The following is a 22,339-nucleotide window of genomic DNA, read 5'->3' as shown; positions in this document are numbered from 1 at the left end:
ACTTCCTCCGATTTGTCCACATCTTTCCTACAGTGTGGCACCCAGAACTGGACACAGTACTCCAGCTATGGCCACACCAGTGCTGAGAAGATTGGGACAATTACTTCCCACATCTTATGTACAACAGTCCCATTAATACCCCCTCAGAATGATATTAGCCTTTTTTTTGCAACTGCATCACATTGTTGTCCTATTCAATTTGTGTTCCACTATAACACCCCAGATCTTTTTCAGCAGTACTACCACATGGCTAGTTATTCCCCATTTTGTAGTTGTGAGTTTGACTTTTCTTCCTTAAGACAAGTGCAAAGTACTACATTAAGTAATTTTCATCTTGTTGATTTCAGCCCAGTTCTCTAATTTGTCACGGTCGTTTTGAATTCTAATCCTTTACTCCAAAGTGCTTGCAACCCCTCCCAGTTTGTTGTCATTCACAGATTTTGTAAGTACACTCTCCACCCCAATATCCATGTCATTAATGGAAATATTGATTAGTATCGGACCCAGGACTGACCCCTGCAGGACCCCCATAGATACACCCTCCAGTTTGACAGCAAACAATTGATAACTACTCTTTGAGGATGGATTTTCAACCAGTTGTGCACCCACCTTAGAGTAATTTCATCTAGACCACATTCAGATTGTCATGTTGGATTGTGTCAAAAGCTTTATTAAAATCATAGAATATCAGAGTTGGAAGGGACCTCAGTAGGTCATCTAGTCCAACCCCCTGCTCAGGGCAGGACCAATCCCCAGACAGATTTTTTGCCTCATACCCCTAAATGATTGAACTCACAAGCTGGGGGTAGCAGGCCAATGCTCAAACCACTGTTATATTACATCTACTGCTTCTCACCTATCCACTAATCCCTGTCAATGAAAGAAATTAGGTTGGTTTGACATGATTTGTTTTTGACAAATCCATGCCGGCTATTCCTTATAGTTCTAGAATCCTCTGGGTGCTTACAAGTTGATTGTTTAATAATTTGTTCCAGTATCTTTCCTCCTGGTATTGAAGTTAGGCTGATTGGTCTATAATTCCCCTGAAGAAAACAGACATCACATTCCAGTGCATAAAGGGACAACAATCCAAGAGAAGGAGGATGTTTAAATCCATTCATCACCCTGCAGAGTTTGACAACCCACATGTGCCTTTTGCTAGCGCAGGAGACACAGGCAATGAAAGTAATTAGACGCTCGCTGTAAACAAAACCAAACTGGCCTGTCTCACTTTGTTGTTCAAAGCTAGCGTGACCAGACATCCTGTTTTTAAAGGGGTCAGTCCCGTATTTAAGCCCTCCTGCAGGTGTCCCGCCTTTTTCTTCACAGGCAAATTGTTCCATATTTTCTGTCATCAGCACTGTCAGGTTCTGCTGCTGGCCGTATCCCTGCTCGCCGGCAGCCCGCCCACCAGTGGTGCTGGGGGCATCCAGTGGTTGACGATGGGGTGGGTGTGCAAGGCTGGTGGCGGGGCAAAGATGCAGTGCATGGGGCCGGCCGCTCCCCCTGCTGGTCTGTCAGCACAACCCCTGGTGCATGCCAGCTCTTGGCCAGCAGGGCCCTGCCCCCCCCCCCTTCCTGCCTGTGCTGGCTGCACGCTGTGAGCTGCGTGGCTGGTGAGTGCTGGCAGGTGCCAATCAGTGGCTGATCGTGTGTTGTCTCTGCTGCCCACTCATCGGCCTTTTACGTGCTCCCCCTCTTGCTGTCCCCTCACTGCTTTGCCCTTTGTCCCCTCCCCTCCAGCCTGCTGCTCCTGCATATCCCCCCCGGTGGGGCGTGTCCCGCTCCCCGCGCTGTGTGGAGAACCAGCCCCTGGTCGGGGTGCTCAGCTCACCAGCAGCCTGGCCGGCCGGCTCCTTCCTGCCCCCACTGCCTCTGGCTGGGCCGGTGCCCCGGGAAAACCCAAGTCCCTCCGGCGTGGGGCACTGGCCAGGAGGAGCCAGGCCCCGCATGTGCCAAAGCCCCGCACAGCGCGGGCACAGGGCAGCCTCTCCGCCCCCAGCTCAGCTCTGGAGTAGGCGGGGGGGGGGGGTGCAGGTGAAAGCAATTTCTGGCCTGTTCATTCCCTGAACCTGCAGGCTCCATAGCAGCCCTCTGGGCAAGGGCTTAGCACCCTCTTCACCCCTCTCCCCCACCCGCCCTAGGTCCTGCCCCCCAGGGAGCACGGGGCTGCTCTGTCCCCTAGGCACCCTCCCCTGCTGAGCCACCTCTGGGCCAGGTTCACTGGAGCCCCTGCAGTCCGGTTCCCTGGGCCCTGGTGCACAATGCAGCCTGGGGGCTTAACCCCTTCCTGCCCGCGCTGTAGCCAGCGGTGGCTGGGTTATGTCAGTGGCCAGCAGCAGCCTGGAGGTGTTAGCTGCCTTTGCACACTGCAGGCAGGAAAGGACAAGCTGCTTCCAGCCACGCTGAGGGGGGAAGGAAAGAGATGAGCTCTGCAAAAACACAGGCCAGGTCACCTGGCCCTCTCCCCTCCCCCAGCGGCTGGAAGCAGCTCCCGTCCCTTCCCTCCTGCACAGTGCTGAAAGGCTGCTGCCGGCCACATTCTGGTGTGAACCCTGGCAGAAATCCGGGGGGATGTGACCCTGCATGACCCGCCATGTATTGCCTCAGGAAGAGGTGGTACCAGGAGAGGTGGGTCCATCCTGGGGGCCTAGCCTGGCATGGAGGGCAGAGAGCATCAGGAGGGTTGGGTAGGTCAGTCACCTCCCCTGTGTGAGAGAGGGGTGTGTGTGTGTGTGGGGGGGTGTTTTCTCATGTGATCCCTAAAGCCTTAAAGATAAGAAGGTAAATAAAAAGAATCCAACTACGCAGTATTTCTTTTTAACAGCGGCTCAGTCAACTTGGTGTTAATTTGAATGTTTGTACTGCACAGTTCTGACAGGTTGTCATTGAACTCGCTTGAATATGAATAATTTTACCAGGTCTCCCGTATTCAGCATAGGGAAATATGGTCACCCTATTCAAAGCAATTGAAGTGCAAAATGTCTATTAATGATACAAAACAGAAATTCATCAGGAGACACAGATATGTTCCACGACTGTCACCCTACCAGCTGCATGAACCAAGTGACAAATCCACACCCTCCTCTGTGGGTGTGGTGGCTCCCAGGCCATGGAACGGATGCAGATCTGCTGTACGAGCAATGGAGACTGGCTCCTGGGGCCCCACACAGCAACTGTGTAACTGTTCTGTGTGAGCTGTCTGTGCTAAAGCATGCAGGAGATGTAGGGAGTTGGAATGGGAGTGGGACTGAGTGTGGTCTGGGGTATTGCTGCTCCATTGATCCTCTTATTCCCCACTACATAAAGCTCACTCGAGGCACTGCAAGCTACAGCAAAGGTCCATATTTATGTGAAAGGTCTTGTGCATTCAAGTAGTTCCATGAATTACTTGCATGAGTAAAGATTTCTCACAAGTAAGGATTTACAGGCCCAAAGGTAAATCACATTACTCTGCCTAACAGACTACAACCTACACTAAACAAGACAAATACACAAGAGATTGGCCTGCTAAACCCAGGGTTGTGAGTTCAATCCTTGAGGGGGCCATTTAGGGATCTGGAGCAAAAATCTGTCTAGGAATTGGTCCTGCTTTGAGCAGGGGGTTGGAATAGATACCTCCTGAGGTCCCTTCCAGCCCTGAGATTCTGTGATACAGGGTATAGCTTCATGCACTGCAGACAACAGACCTCACATTCCAATGCACAAAGAGACAACAAGCCAAGAGAAGGGTGTATGGATCCAAACGTCACCAGGCTGAGTTTTACATGCCAGGCATGCGTTTTGCTAGCATGGGAGAAGCAGGCAGTGAAGTAATTAGACGCTTGCTGTGCACAACATGAAACTGGCTAGTCTCGTTTTGTTGTTCAAGGCCACCGAAGTGCAAAAAGTGAACAGTTTACACAAACAGTGGACAGTAAAGGGGATCAGTGCAAATGCTATTGGTTTTAATAATCTATAGTGGCTTTGTTAGGAAATTGTGTTGCTACTGAATGCTTAGGCAGCCTGGCCTTGGAAACATCACTCTCTTGCTTGTTTTCACTTTACTCACCTGTTGTAATAATACCTAGTCTTGCGTAGCACATTTCATCAACAGACAGCAAAGTGCTTTACAGAGGGAGGTAAATATTATTATCCTCATTTTACACATGACGAAACTGAGGCACACTGTGGGGGGGGGCAGATCCTCAATAGTATTCAGACACCATTTCCATTGAAATCTTTCTTTGGCCCTGAAGCCCCTGAGGCTGTGGGCTGAAGCCAGTGGCAGAGCTGGGTGGGGAACGCAGGTCTCCTGAGCCTCAGCCCAGTGCATTATCGCTAGGTCATGCTGCCCCATCTGGGGGCAGGTGATACGGGCCCGCCTCCAGCCCCACTGGGAGGATTAACGAACTGGTGTCTGCACAGCGCTTCTAACACACTAGGGATTATTTAAACCGGGTAGTGGCCCCCTGAGAGCAATAAACCTGCTCTAAGGCACCAGCAAAGCAAGCACCTGCTTGGGGCAGCCCATTTGTGGGGCAGCAGGGATCCAGCATGGGAGCTGAGAACCAACAGGGGGCTCTGGGAGCTGTAGTTCCTTGGTTAGCTCCCTGCCTATAGACCCAGCCCTGGAGCAGGGAAAGAACTACATTTCCCAGCATTCCCTTGGCCACCACCAACTAGAAAGGAAGGGGGGGACCTCATGCCGCAGCGTGCTGTGAGTGGAGAGTTGCACTGTGAATGGTAGGGGGATACCATATTTTAACATTCAAAAAACAGGACACTCCACGGGGAGGGAGGGTAGCCCCAGCCTGCCACCATCCACTCCCTCCGATTGCCCCCCACAGAAACCCCAACCCATCCAACCCCCCCTGCTCCCTGTCCCCCTGATCACCTCCTCCTGGGACCCCTGCCCCTAGCTGCCCCCCAGGACCCCACCCCCTAGCTAAGCGCCACTTGTCCTTGTCCCCTGATTGCCCCTTCCTGGGACCCCTGCCCCTAACTTCTCCTTGGGACCCCACCCCCTATCTAAGTTCTCCCTTCTCCTTGTCCCCAACTTCCCCCCTAGGACCCTATCTACTACCTGTCCCCTGACAACCCCCTGGGATGCCTATCCAACCGCTGCCTGTCCCCTGATGGCCTCCCCCAACCCCGTACCCCTCTAACCCCCTTCTCCCTGCCCCTGACTGCCCCCGAACCCCTGCCCCATCCAACCCCCCCTGCTCCCTGTCCCTGACTGCCCCCCTGAACCTCTGCCCCATCCAACCCCCCCCCTGCTCCCTGTCCCTTGACTGCCCCCCCGGAACCCTCTACCCCTTCTCCAACCCCCCAGCCCCCTTACCGTGCCACTCAGACTGCATACATGCTGCTGTGCTCCCCTGTGGAGCCACAGGCCCCCTCCCCCAGTACCTGCCTTCCAGATTTGAACACCTCAGAATTCAGGAGTGCTCAAGCTCAGTTTGGGCAACTCTTACTTCATTTCTCCCAAATCAAATATACTGATCCACTGTAACTTGCTGTAGAAAAAGTAGGATAAAATTGAGCAAGAAATGCTTCCCAGTGGTTATTAGGACTGGAATTGCTATTTTCAACAGCCATTGCCTTTTTTGTTTGTTTAAAAGGAAGACAGTGATATTGCATTGGCAAATTCCCCATAGAAAGAAAGAGTGGAACAAAAGAATAATAAAGGCACCTCAACTTTTCCTCATTTATGGAGGACAGTCTTATAATATGCATCCAGATATCCTCCAATCACACAAGCTGAAAATTGTTCCACTTTACTGCAGCTCTGTAACCATATGGGAACCAATCCTGTCTGTGTTCTGTGCACATCCCAAATTCCTGCAGAATGACCCGCCCTGGGAGCGAGTTACCAGTGACCCAGGGCTGTGGCAGAAGGAGGGTTGGGGGGAGCCCAGGGGTGGGGCAGCAGGAGGTGTGGGGGGGCAATGGTGGGCAGTAGGGGGGAGCCTGGGGCTGGGGCAGCCGGAGGTGTGGGGGCAATGGTGGTGGGGAGGGGGAGCCCAGCGCTGGGGCAGCAGGGGGTGTGGGTAGGGGGGGAGCCCAGGCCTGGGGTAGCAGGAGGGGGGGGGGGGGCCAGGGTGGGCAGTAGGGGGGGGCCCGGGGCGGGGGTAGCCGGAGGGGTGGGGGCAATGGTGGGCAGTAGGGGAGCCCGGGGCTGGGGCAGCAGGAGGTGGGGGCAATGGTGGTGGGGAGGAGCCCAGCGCTGGGGCAGCAGGAGGGTGGGTAGGGGAGCCCAGGCCTGGGGTAGCAGGAGGTGTGGGGGGGGCAATGGTGGGCAGTAGGGGGGAGCCCGGGGCTGGGGTAGCAGGAGGTGTGGGGGGGCCCAGGGCTGGGGCAGCAGGGGGTGTGGGTAGGGGGGGAGCCCAGGCCTGGGGTAGCAGGGGCTTGCAGCGAGGATCCCAGGGCTGGGATAGGGGGCAGCCAAAATGTTTTTTGCTTAGGGCGGCAAAAACCTAGCGCCTGCCCTGCGCGAGGCACCGACGTGCCCGGAGCCGCCACTCCGCCCGCCCGAAGAAGAGGGAGCTAGGACCCAGCCGCAGCCGGGCGGGGACAGCCTGCAGACAGCCCGCCTGGCCCTCCGAGGGCGCTCGCGTGCGCGGGGGCTCGCCCTGCACCTCTCCGCGGGCCGCGCGAGGCCTCTCTTCAGGGCGGCGTGGGGCGGCGGCGCCGGCAGATGGACTGAGCATGCTCAGTACAGCCCAGGCAGCACATTGCCGCGGAGGACGCTGGAATCCGCTCCCCCGGCGGCAGCGCTCAGTCCGCGTCAGCTCCCGCCGCAGCCATGGCCCTGCTGCAGCCCGCCCGGCGCCTGCTCTCCGCCGCGGCCCAGCGCCACCTCTGCCTGGCCCCCGCCGCGGCCAGAGCCAGGTAACGGGGGCCCGGGGCGGACAGGCCGGGGGCCGAGCGGGGCCGGGGTCGCTCAGCGCTGCCGCGGGAAGGAACAGGCCCGCCTCACACCCTGCAGCTCGTGAGCGCGAACCCCCCCCCCCCCGGCGGGCAGGGCCGCGCGCCGGGTTGGGGGGCGGTGAGCGCTGGGGGGTGTCTGCTCTCGGCGGGGTGCTGGGGTCAGCCCGGCCGGTCACACTGAAGTGTTCCCCTCCCCCATGATTGTTTCGCGTGACGAGGGAGCGTGTCCCTCGGCGCTGCCCGTATCGGACGGAGCCGGCAGGGCCGGTGATGACCGAGTCGGAAGCGGTATCTCGGGTTGGCTCAGGCGATGGGGGCGTGGTGCTCGTCCGCCGCGGTGATTGGCTGCCGCGAGCTGCCGGTGCTTGCGCGCGTGCCCTTGAGGGGCGGCTTTAGAGGGCGGAGGGGCCGCATCCCCCCCCCCACTGCCGGGCCCGGTGCCCGGGCGGCCCCGCCAGGCCGTGACCCTGCCCCCCCCCCCGGCACAGACACCCCCGCGGGCAGCGCTGGGAGCCCGGACACGGGCCGGAGCCGCTGAGTCCAGGGCTCTGATCGCCGCCTCCCCTGCCGACCGGGTCACCCTGGCAGCGGCGCTTACAGCGAGTTAGAACCGGCCCTGAGCCTGCCTGGAGCTGCGCTCGCCCCTGCCTGACGCGTGTGAAAGTAGCCGCTCCATTGGGGGGGGGATGGTGAAACCGACCTGGGCGGAGCGGTGTCAGCTGTACAGAGCACAGCCAGCGGGGGGGCCAAATGGGGTCATTTCTGTGTCTCATCGCAGCTACAGTGACTCTTAGGTGTTACGTGAACAAGACTAGAGGGAAGTTCAGACAGAAGCAGGGTGACCAGATTTCCCTGTGCTGAATACGGGGCACTGGTAAAATCACTCATATTCAAGCGAGTTCAATGGCAATCCGTCAGAGCTGTGCGGTGCACATTCAAATTAACACCAAGTTGACTGAGCCCCAGTTAAAAAGAAATCATGCATAGTTGTCTTTTCATTTACCTTCTTATCTTTAAGGCTTTAGGGTTCACACGGACACCCCCCCCCACCCGCCATGCACACACGGGGAGAGGTGACACACACATTCCTGTACACCTCTCTCACACCGAGGGGGTCACCGACTTACCCGGCACTCTCCGCTTTCCATGCCTGGCTGGGCCTTGGGGATGGATCTGTCCCTCCTGCTACCTGGCACCTTGTCTTCCTGAGGCAATGTGGGGTGGAGGGTCACACGGTGTCACATGCCCCCCTCCTCAGATTTCTGCCAAGGTTCACAACAGAATGTGGCCAGCAGCATCCTTTTAGCACTATGCAGGAGGGATGGGATGGGAGCTGTTTCCAGCTGTGCGGGGGGGGCGGGGTGGAAGCCTGGCCTGTGTCTTTACAGAGCTCATCTCTTCTCTCCCCTCAGCGTGGCTGGAAGCAGCTTGTCCCTTCCTTCCCGCACAGTGTAGAAAGGCAGCTAATACCTCCAGGCTGCTGCTGGCTACCAACATAACCCAGCCGCCTCTGGCTACAGCGCAGGCAGGAAGCGGTTAAGCCCTAAGGATGCATTGTGCACCAGGGCCCAGGGAACCGGACTGCAGGGGCTCCAGTGAACCTGGCCCAGAGGTGGCTCAGCAGGGGAGGGTGCCTAGGGAACAGCGCAGCCCCATGCTCCTTGAGGGCAAGATCCAGGAGCGGGTTGTGTGTGAAGAGAGTGCTAAGCTCCTTCCTGGAGGGCTGCTGTGGAGCCTGCAGGGTCAGGACATGAACAGGCTGGAAATTGCTTCTTCCTCCTTCCCCCTCTCTCCCCCGCCCACCAACTCCAGAACTTAGCTGAGGGTCAGAGGCTTCCCTGTGCCAGCACTGTGTCGGGCTTTGGCACATGCAGGGCTTGGCTCCTCCTGGCCAGTGCCCAGGTGGAGCGGTTGGGGCTTTCCCAGGGCCCCAGCCCAGCCAGAGGCAGTGGGAGAAGGAAGGAACCTGCTGGCCAGGCTGTTGGTGAGCTCAGAGCTCCAACCAGTGGCTGGTTCTCCGCACAGCAATGGGAGTGAAACATAATGGGGCGGAGGGGCGGGGAGATATGGAGAAGCAGTGGGAATGTGGGGAGAGGGGGCAAAGCAGGGAGAGGACAGCAAGAGGGAGAGCCCATATAGGGCCAATGGATGGGCAGCAGAGGCAACACGTAACCAGCCACCGTCTGGCACCTCCCAGCACTCACCAGCCACCACAGTTCACAGCGCACAGCCAGTGTCGGCCAGAAATGGGTCAGAGGGGGGGCCCTGCTGGCCAAGAGCCGGCACACAGCTGTTCTGAAGGACCTGCCGGGGGAGCGTCTGTCCCAGTGTGCTGCATCTTCGCCCTGCCACCAGCCTTGCACACCCACCCCCAGCAGCAGGACCCACCAGTACTGAGGGGGGGAGGGGCGAGGGGACAGAATTTTCCTGTTTTTTAAGAAAAAGTTGGGACACCTGCAGGAGGGCTTAAATACAGGACTGTCCCTTTAAAAACGGGATGTCTGGTCACCATAGACAGAAGTGACTTTAAAAAAAGGTTGTCCCATTAACTATATGTGTAAATGGTAAGGAAACTGAGGCAGACAGGGTAAATGAATTGCCCAATAGACAGTGAGTCAGGCTAAGAAACTGAGCGGTCCCTGTTCTGTGATTTCACTAGACAACACCTCCTCTTAGGAAATAGACACGTAGTAAGGATATGAGATGTAACCAGATCTCTTTCAAGAGTCTGAAATTCTTCAGATTGTCACTTAAAATAAAAGTGTACGCTGATCTAATGATGAAAACAAGGATGAGTCCGGTGGCACCTTAAAGACTAACAGATTTATTTGGGCATAAGCTTTCGTGGGTTGCCCAAATAAATCTGCTAGACTTTAAGGTGCCACCGGACTCCTTGTTTTTGTGGATACAGATTAACATGGCTACCCCCTGATACTTGATCTAATGATGGTATTTTGTGCTGCCAAGTGGGGGGTCACTGAGCTGGGCACTTGATCATCCTGGAGCACCAGAAGCTTGGACTCAAAGCAGTTAAGAGACAGCACACTCAGACCTTGGGAGGGGAATCACTGCTCTCAAGGAATCTTCATTTTCTGGTCACTGCTTGGTGTTCTGGGGCTCTTGTCAGTGTGGCAAAGCAAAACTTCCTCACTGGGCTCTTCAAGGACGCACAAGAAACATTAGTGTTGTACTGCATACTACTATTTGTATAGTATCATCCCTGATAGGGCTTGAGGAAGAGTGTCAAAAACAGCATTTCCTGAAGAGAGAAATTAGCATTTTATGCTGCTCTTGTGTGCAGGTATTGCATGCAGTAGAGCAGGCCTCTAATTAACTAGACTATAAACTAAGCTGAAGGGACATGGAGAGGTGAAATATAATGGGGAGGGTGGTTATACTGAGCTCTGCTTTTTAATATTCTCTTTGTTATCCATGTGGCTAGCTATTAAAAAGTCTTTTCCTCTTGGAATGAGCTGGATGTGCCAGATGCCATTTGAAAAATTAAGATCCACAGATGTCAGATATGCCCCTTTCTCCCTGTTAATTTATTAACTAGTTACAAGCTGCCATGACCAGAAGGCCATTGAGGTTTCGTACTGCAAACGTTGTTTGTTTTATGCAACTCTCCTTATCAAAGCTATTAGTGATGTCAGGTAGGGATTAGCAGTCTTTGGTTTCCCTCCTTTCACTACTTTCAAATGGCATTTGATTATGTTACAGTTATTATTAGCGAGGTATAGCATCTCTAAAACTGGTGTATAGATTGAGAGGTACAAAACAAATGGCCCTGAAATATAAAATTGACTTAACATGCAGAATAACTGCATCAGACATTCAATTTATTTATTACATCTTGACTTTAGCTAGTTATTAAAATATCCCTGACAGGAGAAGCGCTTGCTGCAGCTGATTGAAGGAATGAATTCTTCAGGTTCAGTGGCTGAAAGGCTTGTTGTAGCCACTGGGGACCAGTGGCAGCTGAACAGGTGAACGTTTTAATCGCAGTTGGTTGCTGAAGTAGGGTGACCTTTGTTCCGCCTACCCTGTTTGGGGTTCTTATTGACAAGGATTATGCAACTGAGTGTAGTCTAGATGTTTGTATTGCTCGATGTAGCTGTATATTCACAGGACTCTCTTCAGATATGGGGAATGGCCCTCTTAAAGAGAGACTTCTGTGAGTTTCTGTATCTTTAAGTACCCAAATGGAAATGTATTTTCTGAACCCAGGCTTTGCTGACTCTGTCAGCAAACTCCACTCCTGAGGCTGCTGTGGCTCGGAGAAGATGCTTATGTTAGAGACAGTCTGGTGACTGAAGACAACTCTTTTCACTTTTCAGTTTGCATCTCTGGTGGTATTCACAATTTCTTAAGAACTTGTAACATCTGATATCTGCTTTCATCTTAAAGGATTCCAAGGCACTTAAGGATTAATAGAAATGCAGCTAGTGCTGGAACGGAGGTTGAGGTGTTGAGCAATTTTAAATTTCTACCTTGATGCATGTCTAACATAGTCTTTTCTTAACTTTTGGAAACTTGACATGGTGCAGTGCATAGATGACATATTAGATGTGAGTTACCACAAAAGTAGAGGAGATTGCTGATATCTTGAGCCTTGGACCCCTCTTGGGGATGAGTTCAAAAACTCCCTGTAGGTGGGTTTGTTTTTAAATGTGGGGCTATCCAAAGTTGGCTAGATAACAGCACATGATGTGCACTGAAACTGACAGTGAAAATTACATATTTCACTTCTGTTTTCAGCCATGAAAGCAAAGCAGACATTTCTCCTTGATAAAAGCAAAATCTGAACTCAAAGGAAACTGCCAGTTAGTTGGGTTTGTTTTGGGGGGGATTCTTTTCTTTTTTTTCTTTTTCTTTTGCATTTAAATAACTCATTTCTCTTTTTAAATAGCTGAATCATATCCCTCCTTCCAAATTCAATAAACAATAAACAGTAGAAGAAACTTTCATCAGCCTTCACCCCAAAACTCATTTCTTGGCTGAGGATGACATGAAAATCATCAGCCCTAAAGCTAACCTGGAGCTAGTGAAAACAGGCTTGGAATGAAAGTAATTAACTCACAGGAGTGTTGAGGGTTAGTCTGCAGGATCAGGCACTAAGCAGTTCTTAGTGAACTAAATGGGACTACTCATGTAGCTGACCTGCTTCAGCGTTTCCAAGTATGGGACCTTAATACATAAAGCACTTTAAGATGCTTGAATGAAAGACGCTGTAAAAATACAAAGGACTTTCACCATCTCAAATGTAATTACTTTTGCAGGACCTTTGTAACCTTCACTTTTGCAGCTCAATCTAAGTACCTAAAAAATTGGTAGGGTGTGTGTGTTGCAGGAGGTTCACTAGTGTACAGATGATCTTTTTATGGCTCTCTTGTAACATGGAAACACCACAAACCATGTTCAGGGCAGTTACCAGTTATTTGCAGAGACAGTGACTTCTGAAGGAACACACAACAATATTCTACTTAACTTAAAGTAGCTTTAAAAGCTCTGGCTGCTCATACGCACCTTCAAAGCAGATGAACTGAGGATGAATATCCAAAACATGTGATTGATTCCTTCTCCTCCCTCAGCTGATACTGCACTTAAAATATAAACGGCTTCTATAATCAACTGTCCATAAATTCCAAAACAAAAATATTGTTCATTTTAAAACCAATTACGGACCCTAAGGCTTGTGCTGACACACATCTTTACATCCTTTCAAGATGCTCCTCCCAGGAGCAATAGAGAAATGGACTTTTTTCGGGAATTATGATGGTGATGAGTGCCACGTAAAAGTAGACTGTCTAGGCAACTATTTATATTATAGTAATGGCCAGAGGGCCCAACTGAGATGGGGTTTCATCATGTTAGGTGCTATATACACACACAGTAAAAGTCCCTGTCTCCAAACCTTGCAATCTAAATAGACAAGACAAATGGTGGGATAGGAAATGGAGGCACAGAGGAGACGTGACTGTCCCGATGTATCATAGGTCAGTGGCAGAGCAAGAAAAGAACCCAGACTTCTTGAGTCCCCTGCAGCACCCTATCCATGACCTCACTGCCTCTCATTGGTAATTTCCTGTCATTTGTCACATTCTTTCGGAAACTTCCCAAACCGCTTGATCCTAGGGTAGGGGGTGAAGATACATATGGCTCAGAGCTGCATCAGGTATTTTCCTTAATGGTCCTGCTGTTCATGATGGGGACCCTCATTAAAACTATACCTGCTCATCAAATTGAGGGTGCAGGTTAAAAATTCCAGGCCTCATTCTCTGTGTCACTTCTACCGCCTGCAGACTTTGAGTGCAGCTGTGCATTAGCTGTGGCCCAACAGAAATAACAAGGTTTCTTTTTATAGTCTGTCTGTGTCCTTGACATTAAGAGGGCTTTCCCTCTTCCTTGGAGTGACAGTAGGACAGATAAAAGCAGGTCACTAGAAAAAATAGCCCTGGGGGCTCTCCGAGGCACTCATTCTGCACTCTTTGGGGAGCAAAGCTCCCACTGAAAGAAAACAGAACTCGTGCTTGGGTGTAGAGGGCAGGATTGGACCATCAAACCCTGAAATCATAATTCACTGGACAAAAGGGATTGTGCCAGCAAACTGACTACTTCTCCCTGGTCAGGTGCAAGATAAGTGAGTGTGTGTCAGTGCCTTTTATGTCATTCAGGACCGTGAAGGTGGTGTAACACATTTGAAATTCAATGCTGTAAAAAGCTTCAGTTCTCCACAATGGAATGTGAATTTTTGCATACCACACCCAGTCAAAGCAGTTCTGTGGGCTAAATGTAATGGTACTGAGTTCAGAGGTGTTTCTAAATTCACATGGTCTGTGCTTATTCTGGGAGTCTGAACTCTTTATTCAAACACTTAGGGCATGGCTACACTTGCAGATGTACAGCGCTGTGAGTTAAACCCATCTTCGGAGAGCGCAGCAGGGAAAACGCTGCAGTCTGTCCACACTGACAGCTGCTTGCGCACTGGTGTGGCCACATTTGCGGCACTTGCAGCGGCATTGGGAGTGGTGCATTATGGGCAGCTATCCCAGTATGCAAGTGACTGCAATGTGCTTTTCAAATGGGGGGGGGGGGTGGAGTGTGACAGGGAGTGTGTACGTGTGGGGGGGGGAGAGTGGGGTTTGGGGGGGCTGAGAGCATGCTGTCTTGTAATTTCAGACAGCAGACCAAACCCCGCCCGCCCACTTCTTTCTTTCACACGCAGCATTCCACAGTAACGGCTTCCATGCCGGCTGTCAGAAACGGAGCTTTGAAAGGGCATTTCCGCATTCCTACAGGAGTTCAAAACAATGACAAGAGTGGCCACTTGACTTAAGAGGATTATGGGATGTGTCCGGAGGCCAATCAGAGCGCAGTAACGCAACACCTCATTCACAGTGACACCCGGGCGCTGTAGCCAAGGCGCAGCAAACGTTATTCCTCTTGCTGAGGTGGAGAACCAGCAGCGCTGCAGCCGCAGAGTCAGCGCGCCCTACGTGCCTTGCCAGTGTGGACGAGGAGTGAGCTAGTGCGCCCAAGACTCCTTTCTTGTGCTGTAACTCGCAGGTGTAGCCAAACCCTTACATTACAGTAATGTCCAGCAGCTGTGATCAGGTTTCAGTGGTAGCCGTGTTAGTCTGTATCAGCAAAAAGAACGAGGGGTCCTTGTGGCACCTTAGAGATTAACAAATTTGAGCATAAGCCTTCGTGGGCTAGAGCCCACTTCACTGTTCGTTCAGCTGTGATCAGGATTTTGACTCTGTGCTCGCTGCACCCCTGTCCCTTCTCAGGGATCAGGCCTTCTCCAGTTTGCCCTCTCTCAAATCAGGACCTGGGTTCCAGCCCCTATATATGAACCATGACTAATTCAGTTGGTCTAACTGGGGTGCTCGGACCCTGCCAGGGTTTCCCTTCGGGAGCCTGTGACAGCATATGTTTGCAGTGATACAGGAACAGTGTCTTCAAAATAAAGCATGACCCTTTCTTTTCCCCAAAAGGTACACAATGCTTAGAGAAGTTCATTTAAAATAACAGGCCTGCACCCATACTCCCTTCCCTAATCTTAGTGTTGTTATTGATAGCCCAGGTGGGTTAGGCTTAGTCCCCATCTCTGAGTTGGGGGAAACAGCCTGGTCCCTCTGTCTTTGACACTATCAGCCTTTTCAGTGATGCATCCTGGCCAGCCTATCTCAACTCACACCCTTGCCCCCAGCTCTCCCCCCTCACTTCTAGGACCTTTAAGGGGTTACGTCTCCTCTTGATCCCAGGCTTAGCTGGGATGGAGCCAGCTAGATGAATTCTCCCACTAGCTGAGGGCTGTCTTAATGCCTTTGAAGCTGTGACTCATCTCTGTCGTTGTTTTACTTTACACAATATTCCTAATATACACGTCTTATCAAACTGTACTGAGCTATCTTGAGTATCGCTTCAAAAGCTTTTTCTTTTTTTTCCCCTTACTTAATTGGCCTCTCAGAGTTGGTAAGACAACTCCCACCTTTTCATGCTCTCTGTGTGTGTATCTAGATCCCCTCAATATATGTTCCATTCCATGCAGCCGAAGAAGTGGGCTCTAGCCCACGAAAGCTTATGCTGAAATAAATGTGTTAGTCTCTAAGGTGCCACAAGTACTCTTGTGCTTTTTGCGGAGACAGACTAACATGGCTGCTACTCTGAAATATTCCTAAGACATATTAGGGCTTTTCCCAGTTTGTATGCTAGGCACTGTGTAAGAAGTAGGAATGGTCCCTGCCTGAAGACCCTGCCATCACAGAACAGTGCTAAAGATGTATCTAGGGCAGCGTAAACAATGCAACTGTGGTTTTTGTCTGTTATAGCCTCTGCCACCATAAAAGTTCTTGGTCTGGAGGGGAGAGGCTGAGGATCGTCTTTACTTGTGCATGTAGCTTAATCGAGAGAGAGACAGCTTGAATTTAGAGTCTAGACTGAAATTGTCACTTGTTGAGGCATCCAGGTCACGCAATAATCCTGCACCAACTAGCTGGCTTGGAAATGCCCTGGTGAAGTGCAATGCTGCATTCATACAGAATCCTTTTAGTTGTAACAGAGAGGCTGGCTTTTCCCTCAGAGGACGCTTGACATCAGTGCAGCGGCGCTTAAGCCATATCTGCCTGCACTGTGCCTGAGCAGAGGGTCATTGCAGCTTACCTTGAGATGGTGTCACAGTTTGCACCCAACTCTTGCTAAAGTTTCAAACTCCCTTACATAAGAATGGCCATACTGGGTCAAACCATCTAGCCCAGTGTATCCTATCCTCTGACATTGCCCAATGCCAGGTGCTTCAGAGGGAATGGACAGAGCAGGTAATCAAGTGATCCATCCCCTGGCGCCCATTCCCAGCTCCTGGCAAACAGAGGCTAGGGACATTTCGGAGCATGGTTTTGCATCCCTGCCCATCCTGGCTAATAGCCATTGTTAAACTTATCCATTTATAGTCTTGGCCTTCACAACATCCTCTGGCAAAGAGTTCCACAGGTTGACAGTGCACTGTGTGAAGAAATACTTTCTTTTGTTTGTTTTAATCCTGCCGTCTATTAATTTCATTTGGTGACTCCTAACTCTTGTGTTATGAGAAGGAGTAAATAACACTTCCTTATTTACTTTCTCCAAACTTGTCATGATTTTATAGATCTTTATCATATCCTCGTGCGAAGGTTGCGGATCTCTCGAGGCATCTAGACAGACTTATGTGTAGTGCTGGGGAGGAGGCGGTGGTTGTGGTACCTGTAGGTACCAATGACATAGGGAAGGGTAGGAGAGATGTCCTGGAGGCCAAATTTAGGCTGCTAGGAAAGAGACTGAAATCCAGGACCTCTATGGTGGCATTCTCAGAAATGCTCCCAGTTCCACGCGCAGGGCCGGGTAGGCAGGCAGAGCTTCAGAGTCTCAATGAGTGGATGAGACGATGGTGTAGAGAGGAGGGGGTTACATTTGTTAGGAACTCGGGAAACTTTTGGGATGGGGGGAGCCTATACAGGAGAGATGGGCTCCACCTAAACTGAAGTGGAACCAGACTGCTGGCACTAAACATTTAAAAAGGTTGTAGAGCAGTTTTTAAACTAGGAGATTGGGGGGGGGGGGGGAAGCCGATACTGCAGAGGAGCATGTGGATCGGACAGAGACTTCTCTTAGGGGAGAGTCTAATGATAGAGAATATCCAAGTTATAGTCAGGAGCAGAGGATGGAAGAGGATAATGTAAGGGCCAGATCAGATGATAAACATTCACATAAAAAAGAATCTGATACATCAGAAGAGGGCAGACAAATAAACAGGGACAAGTTTTTAAAGTGCTTGTATACAAATGCCAGAAGTCTAAATAATAAGCTGGGTGAACTAGAGTGCCTTGTGATAAAGGAGGATATTGATATAACAGGCATCACAGAAACCTGGTGGACTGAGAGCAATCAATGGGACACAATCATTCCAGGGTACAAAATATATCAGAAGGACAGAACAGGTTGTGCGGGGGGGAGTGGCACTATATGTGAAAGAAAATGTAGAATCAAGTGAAGTAAAAATCTTAAGCGAATCCACATGTTCCATAGAATCTCTATGGATAGATATGTCATGCTCTAATAAGAATATAACATTAGGGAACTATTATCGACCACCTGACCAGACAGTAATAGTGATGATGAAATGCTAAGGGAAATTCGAGAGGCTATCAAAATTAAGAACTCAATAATAGTGGGGGTTTTCAATTATCCCCATATTGACTGGGAACATTTCACTTCAGGACAAAATGCAGAGATAAAATTTCTTGATACTTTAAATGACTGCTTCATGGAGCAGCTGTACAGGAACCCACAAGGGGAGAGGCAACTCTAGATTTAATCCTGAGTGGAGCGCAGGAGCTGGTCCAAGAGGTAACTATAGCAGGACCGCTTGGAAATAGTGACCATAATACAATAGCATTCAACATCCCTGTGGTGGGAAGAACATCTCAACAGCCCAACACTGTGGCATTTAATTTCAAAAGGGGGAACTATGCAAAAATGAGGGGGTTAGTTAGACAGAAGTTAAAAAGTACAGTGACTAAAGTGAAATCCCTGCAAGCTGCATGGGCGCTTTTTAAAGACACCATAATAAAGGCCCAACTTCAATGTATACCCCAAATTAAGACACACAGTAAAAGAACTAAAAAAAGAGCCACCGTGGCTTAACAACCATGTAAAAGAAGCAGTGAGAGATAAAAAGACTTCCTTTAAAAAGTGGAAGTCAAATCCTAATGAGGCAAATAGAAAGGAGCATAAACATTGGCAAATTAAATGCAAGAATGTAATAAGAAAAGCCAAAGAGGAGTTTGAAGAACGGCTAGCCAAAAACTCCAATGGTGGTAATAAAATGTTTTTTAAGTACATCAGTAAACAACCAGTGGGGCCCCTTGATGATCAAGATACAAAAGGAGCGCTTAAAGACGATAAAGTCATTGCGAAGAAACTAAATGGATTCTTTGCTTCAGTCTTCACGGCTGAGGATGTTAAGGAGATTCCCAAACCTGAGCCGGCTGTTGTAGGTGACAAATCTGAGGAACTGTCACAGATTGAAGTGTCACTAGAGGAGGTTTTGGAATTAATTGATAAACTCAACATTAACAAGTCACCGGGACCAGATGGCATTCACCCGAGAGTTCTAAAAGAACTCAAATGTGAAGTTGCGGAACTATTAACTAAGGTTTGTAACCTGTCCTTTAAATCAGCTTCTGTACCCAACGACTAGAAGTTAGCTAATGTAACACCAATATTTAAAAAGGGCTCTAGAGGTGATCCTGGCAATTACAGACCAGTAAGTCTAACATCAGTACTGGGCAAATTAGTCGAAACAATAGTTAAGAATAAAATTGTCAGACACATAGAAAAACATAAACTGTTGAGCAATAGTCAACATGGGTTCAGTAAAGGGAAATCATGTCTTACTAATCTATTAGAGCTCTTTTGAAGAGGTCAACAAACATGTGGACAAGGGGCATCCAGTGGACATAGTGTACTTAGCTGTCATGCTATAAAAGGGAAGGTCCTTTCATGGATTGAGAACTGGTTAAAAGACAGGGAACAAAGGGTAGGAATGAATGGTAAATTCTCAGAATGGAGAGGGTAACTAGTGGTGTTCCCCAAGGGTCAGTCCTCGGACCAATCCTATTCAACTTATTCATAAATGATCTGGAGAAAGGGGTAAACAGTGAGATGGCAAAGTTTGCAGATGATACTAAACTGCTCAAGATAGTTAAGACCAAAGCAGACTGTGAAGAACTTCAAAAAGATCTCACAAAACTAAGTGATTGGGCAACAAAATGGCAAATGAAATTTAATGTGGATAAATGTAAAGTAATGCATATTGGAAAAAATAACCCCAACTATACATACAATATGATGGGGGCTAATTTAGCTACAAGAAGTCAGGAAAAAGACCTTGGAGTCATCGTGGATAGTTCTCTGAAGATGTCCACGCAGTGTGCAGAGGCGGTCAAAAAAGCAAACAGCATGTTAGGAATCATTAAAAAGGGGATAGAGAATAAGACTGAGAGACTGAGAATATCTTATTGCCCTTATATAAATCGATGGTACGCCCACATCTCGAATACTGTGTACAGATGTGGTCTCCTCACCTCAAAAAAGATATACTGGCACTAGAAAAGGTTCAAAAAAGGGCAACTAAAATGATTAGGGGTTTGGAACGGGTCCCATATGAGGAGAGATTAAAGAAGCTAGGACTCTTCAGCTTGGAAAAGAGGAGACTATAAGGGGGGATATGATAGAGGTATATAAAATCATGAGTGATGTGGAGAATGTGGGTAGGGAAAAGTTATTTACTTATTCCCATAATACAAGAACTAGGGTGTCACAAAATGAAATTAATGGCAGCAGGTTTAAAACAAATAAAAGTAAGTTCTTCACGCAGCGCACAGTCAACTTGTGGAACTCCTTGCCTGAGGAGGCTGTGAAGGTTAGGACTATAATAGCGTTTAAAAGAGAACTGGATAAATTCATGGAGGTTAAGTCCATTAATGGCTGTTAGCCAGGATGGGTAAGGAATGGTGTCCCTAATCTCTGTTTGTCAGAGGATGGAGATGGATGGCAGGAGAGAGATCACTTGATCATTGCCTGTTAGATTCACTCCCTATGGGGCACCTGGTATTGGCCGCTGTCGGCAGACAGATACTGGGCTAGATGGACCTTTGGTCTGACCCGGTACAGCTGTGCTTATGTTCTTATCCTCCCTTAGTTGTCTCTTTTCCAAGCTGAAAAGTCCCAGTCTTATTAACCTCTCCTCATAAGGATCAAGCCATTCCATACCCCTAATCATTTTTGTTGCCCTTTTGTTGAACTTTTCCAATTCCAATATATCGTTTTTTGAGATGGAGTGACCATGTCGGCATGCAGTATTCAAGATGTGGGCGTACCATGGATTTATATAGAAACAATGATATTTTCTGTCCTGTTATCTATCTATCTCTCTCTCTCTCTCTCTCTCTTAATGATTCCCAACATTATGTTCACTTTTTTGACTGCTTCTGCAGTCCCCTTTGAAAATCCCACCTTGATTTCTTCCAAGTATGGGAGTGGGACTGGCACTGTGCTGTCACAATAACACCCTTCTGCCACTGAGTGAGGAGAAAACCTTTTAAGATAAGGCACAGAGCAGGTTTGGTGATGAGGGCTCTCCCAGTTATTTGATATTGGCTTAACTGAGAAGCTAGCGTGCTCAGTCTCTCTTATAAACATGCCGCAGTGGGAATAGGGTTAGTCTCTGGAGAGAGAGAGGGAAGCTATGGCTTGTTGGTTCTGTAGATACAGTACTTCAGTTTGAGCCATTGGATACCAGTTCCAAAGAGATCCTGCCACCGTTGAGTCCATAGGCCAGGATATAACAAACAGGATTAGGCCATGGACCATTTCCTTCTGTTCATAACCCTAATCCTCCCACTTATATTCCTTTTGCAGCTCCTGGTGGTCTCATGTGGAGATGGGACCCCCTGATCCTATTTTGGGGGTGACTGAAGCCTTTAAACGAGACACCAACGCTAAGAAGATGAACCTGGGTGTTGGGGCATACCGGGACGATAACGGGAAGCCATATGTCCTGAACAGTGTCCGCAAAGTAAGCCTAGCACCAGCTGCTCTGGGGGTAAAATCCAAGCATCGTGTGATATGAAGTACTATTGCTAGGAGTCTATGGGGTAAAGAGGGTCTCGGTGATTGATCCATAGGAAAGACTGTGCCTCTAATCAAACACATGGCGAATGGGGTTAGTGTGAGTTCCTATTGCCAGCACTAGGGTGGTCTGGAAGACGACTCTGTTGGATCAAGTTGACTGACATCTGAAGGAAGAACTAAAGTATTTCTCTAGGACCAAATCCTGCTCCCGTTGAAGTAAATAACCAATCTTGCCTCCGACTCCCATGTCAGATTGGGCTCCGTGCTCCCCCTTGGGGATCATGCTGCGTGGAGCTCTTAAACTTTTAAGATTATTTTTTTTAAATAAACAAGACTAATGCAAAGAGCACTTCCCTAAACCACGCCGTGTCGGTGAGAAAGAGCTGGCACTAATCTAATAAGGGGCAGTCTCAGAAATTCCGCTGAGTCTTACTGCCTTCTCTCTAATCCAGTCTGAAATTCTGGACAGGGAAATTGGACACAGGTCTGTATTGTCAAACTTATTGAAATCAGCCTCTCTGAGGGAAATTTTCTCCCGGCATCTGAGCCTTGGCAATGACTGACCCTCTGTTCTGGGTCTACTGGTATGTTCCCCTCCCAAATGCTCCTCCCCATTCCTACTGTTAATAGGCTCTGGACACAATACAGGTGTCTTTGTTGGTTGCAGTAGGTGGGACGAATGTGCTAAGGAGAATGTGGTTGAAATCCATTGTTCTTGCTGCTACTATCTGACCTGTGTAGCATGTGAACATTCAGATTTGTAACTGAACTCCTGAGGCCTTGCCTGTGCTGGGGAACCACTCTCATATCTAAACCAAGTTAACTAAACCAATTTTAAAACCTGTTGGAGCCTCAGTGCAGACAAGGCTGAGGCAGCCAGAACCATTTTTATAACTTGTTTGGTTAAACTACTTAAAAGCAGGTTGAACAACATCATTTGTCAGAGCCTTGTCTATGCTGCAGCTCCAGCTGGTTTGAAAAGTGTCTTGAACGTTTCGGTAACTTTGCCAGTGCAGCTAAGGTCTGTATCTGAGCCAGCACAAATCGCTTGGCCCTCAGCCCTGATCTAGCTTGGGGTATATTTCCAGGCCCAGACATTTCTCGCCTATAAATGGTAGCTCTCACTTTCTGCAGAATGTTTTCAGATTAAGCGGAGGATTGTCTCTGGTGCAGCTCTTACTGCTAATGAGCCTGGAAGGGACCATTTCCTCTAGTTTCTGGCTACCTGGCTCAGTAGTACTCACTGGGCCACCAG

General features: G+C 49.5%; 1 protein-coding gene across 2 annotated transcripts in view; it reads left to right on the top strand.

Annotated features, from left to right (window-relative positions):
- The first annotated feature begins 6,690 nt into the window (after positions 1-6,690).
- GOT2 (glutamic-oxaloacetic transaminase 2) overlaps positions 6,691-22,339 on the top strand; it is a 30,129-nt gene continuing 14,480 nt past the window's right edge. The window contains exons 1-2 of one of the 2 annotated variants that reach the window (XM_039503610.1): positions 6,691-6,873; positions 20,872-21,028. In XM_039503610.1, coding sequence (XP_039359544.1) covers positions 6,788-6,873; positions 20,872-21,028 — 243 coding nt within the window. In that variant the 5' untranslated portion in view covers positions 6,691-6,787. Of the gene's footprint in view, positions 6,874-7,094; positions 7,250-20,871; positions 21,029-22,339 lie in introns of those variants that run through there. The other variant, XM_039503609.1, reaches the window with a different exon arrangement.

This window comes from Mauremys reevesii, linkage group 16 (genome assembly GCF_016161935.1).
Source record: "Mauremys reevesii isolate NIE-2019 linkage group 16, ASM1616193v1, whole genome shotgun sequence".
Classification (NCBI taxonomy): domain Eukaryota; kingdom Metazoa; phylum Chordata; order Testudines; family Geoemydidae; genus Mauremys; species Mauremys reevesii.
The sequence above is the reverse complement of the archived record's forward strand: the minus strand, read 5'-3'. Positions and strand labels throughout refer to the sequence as shown.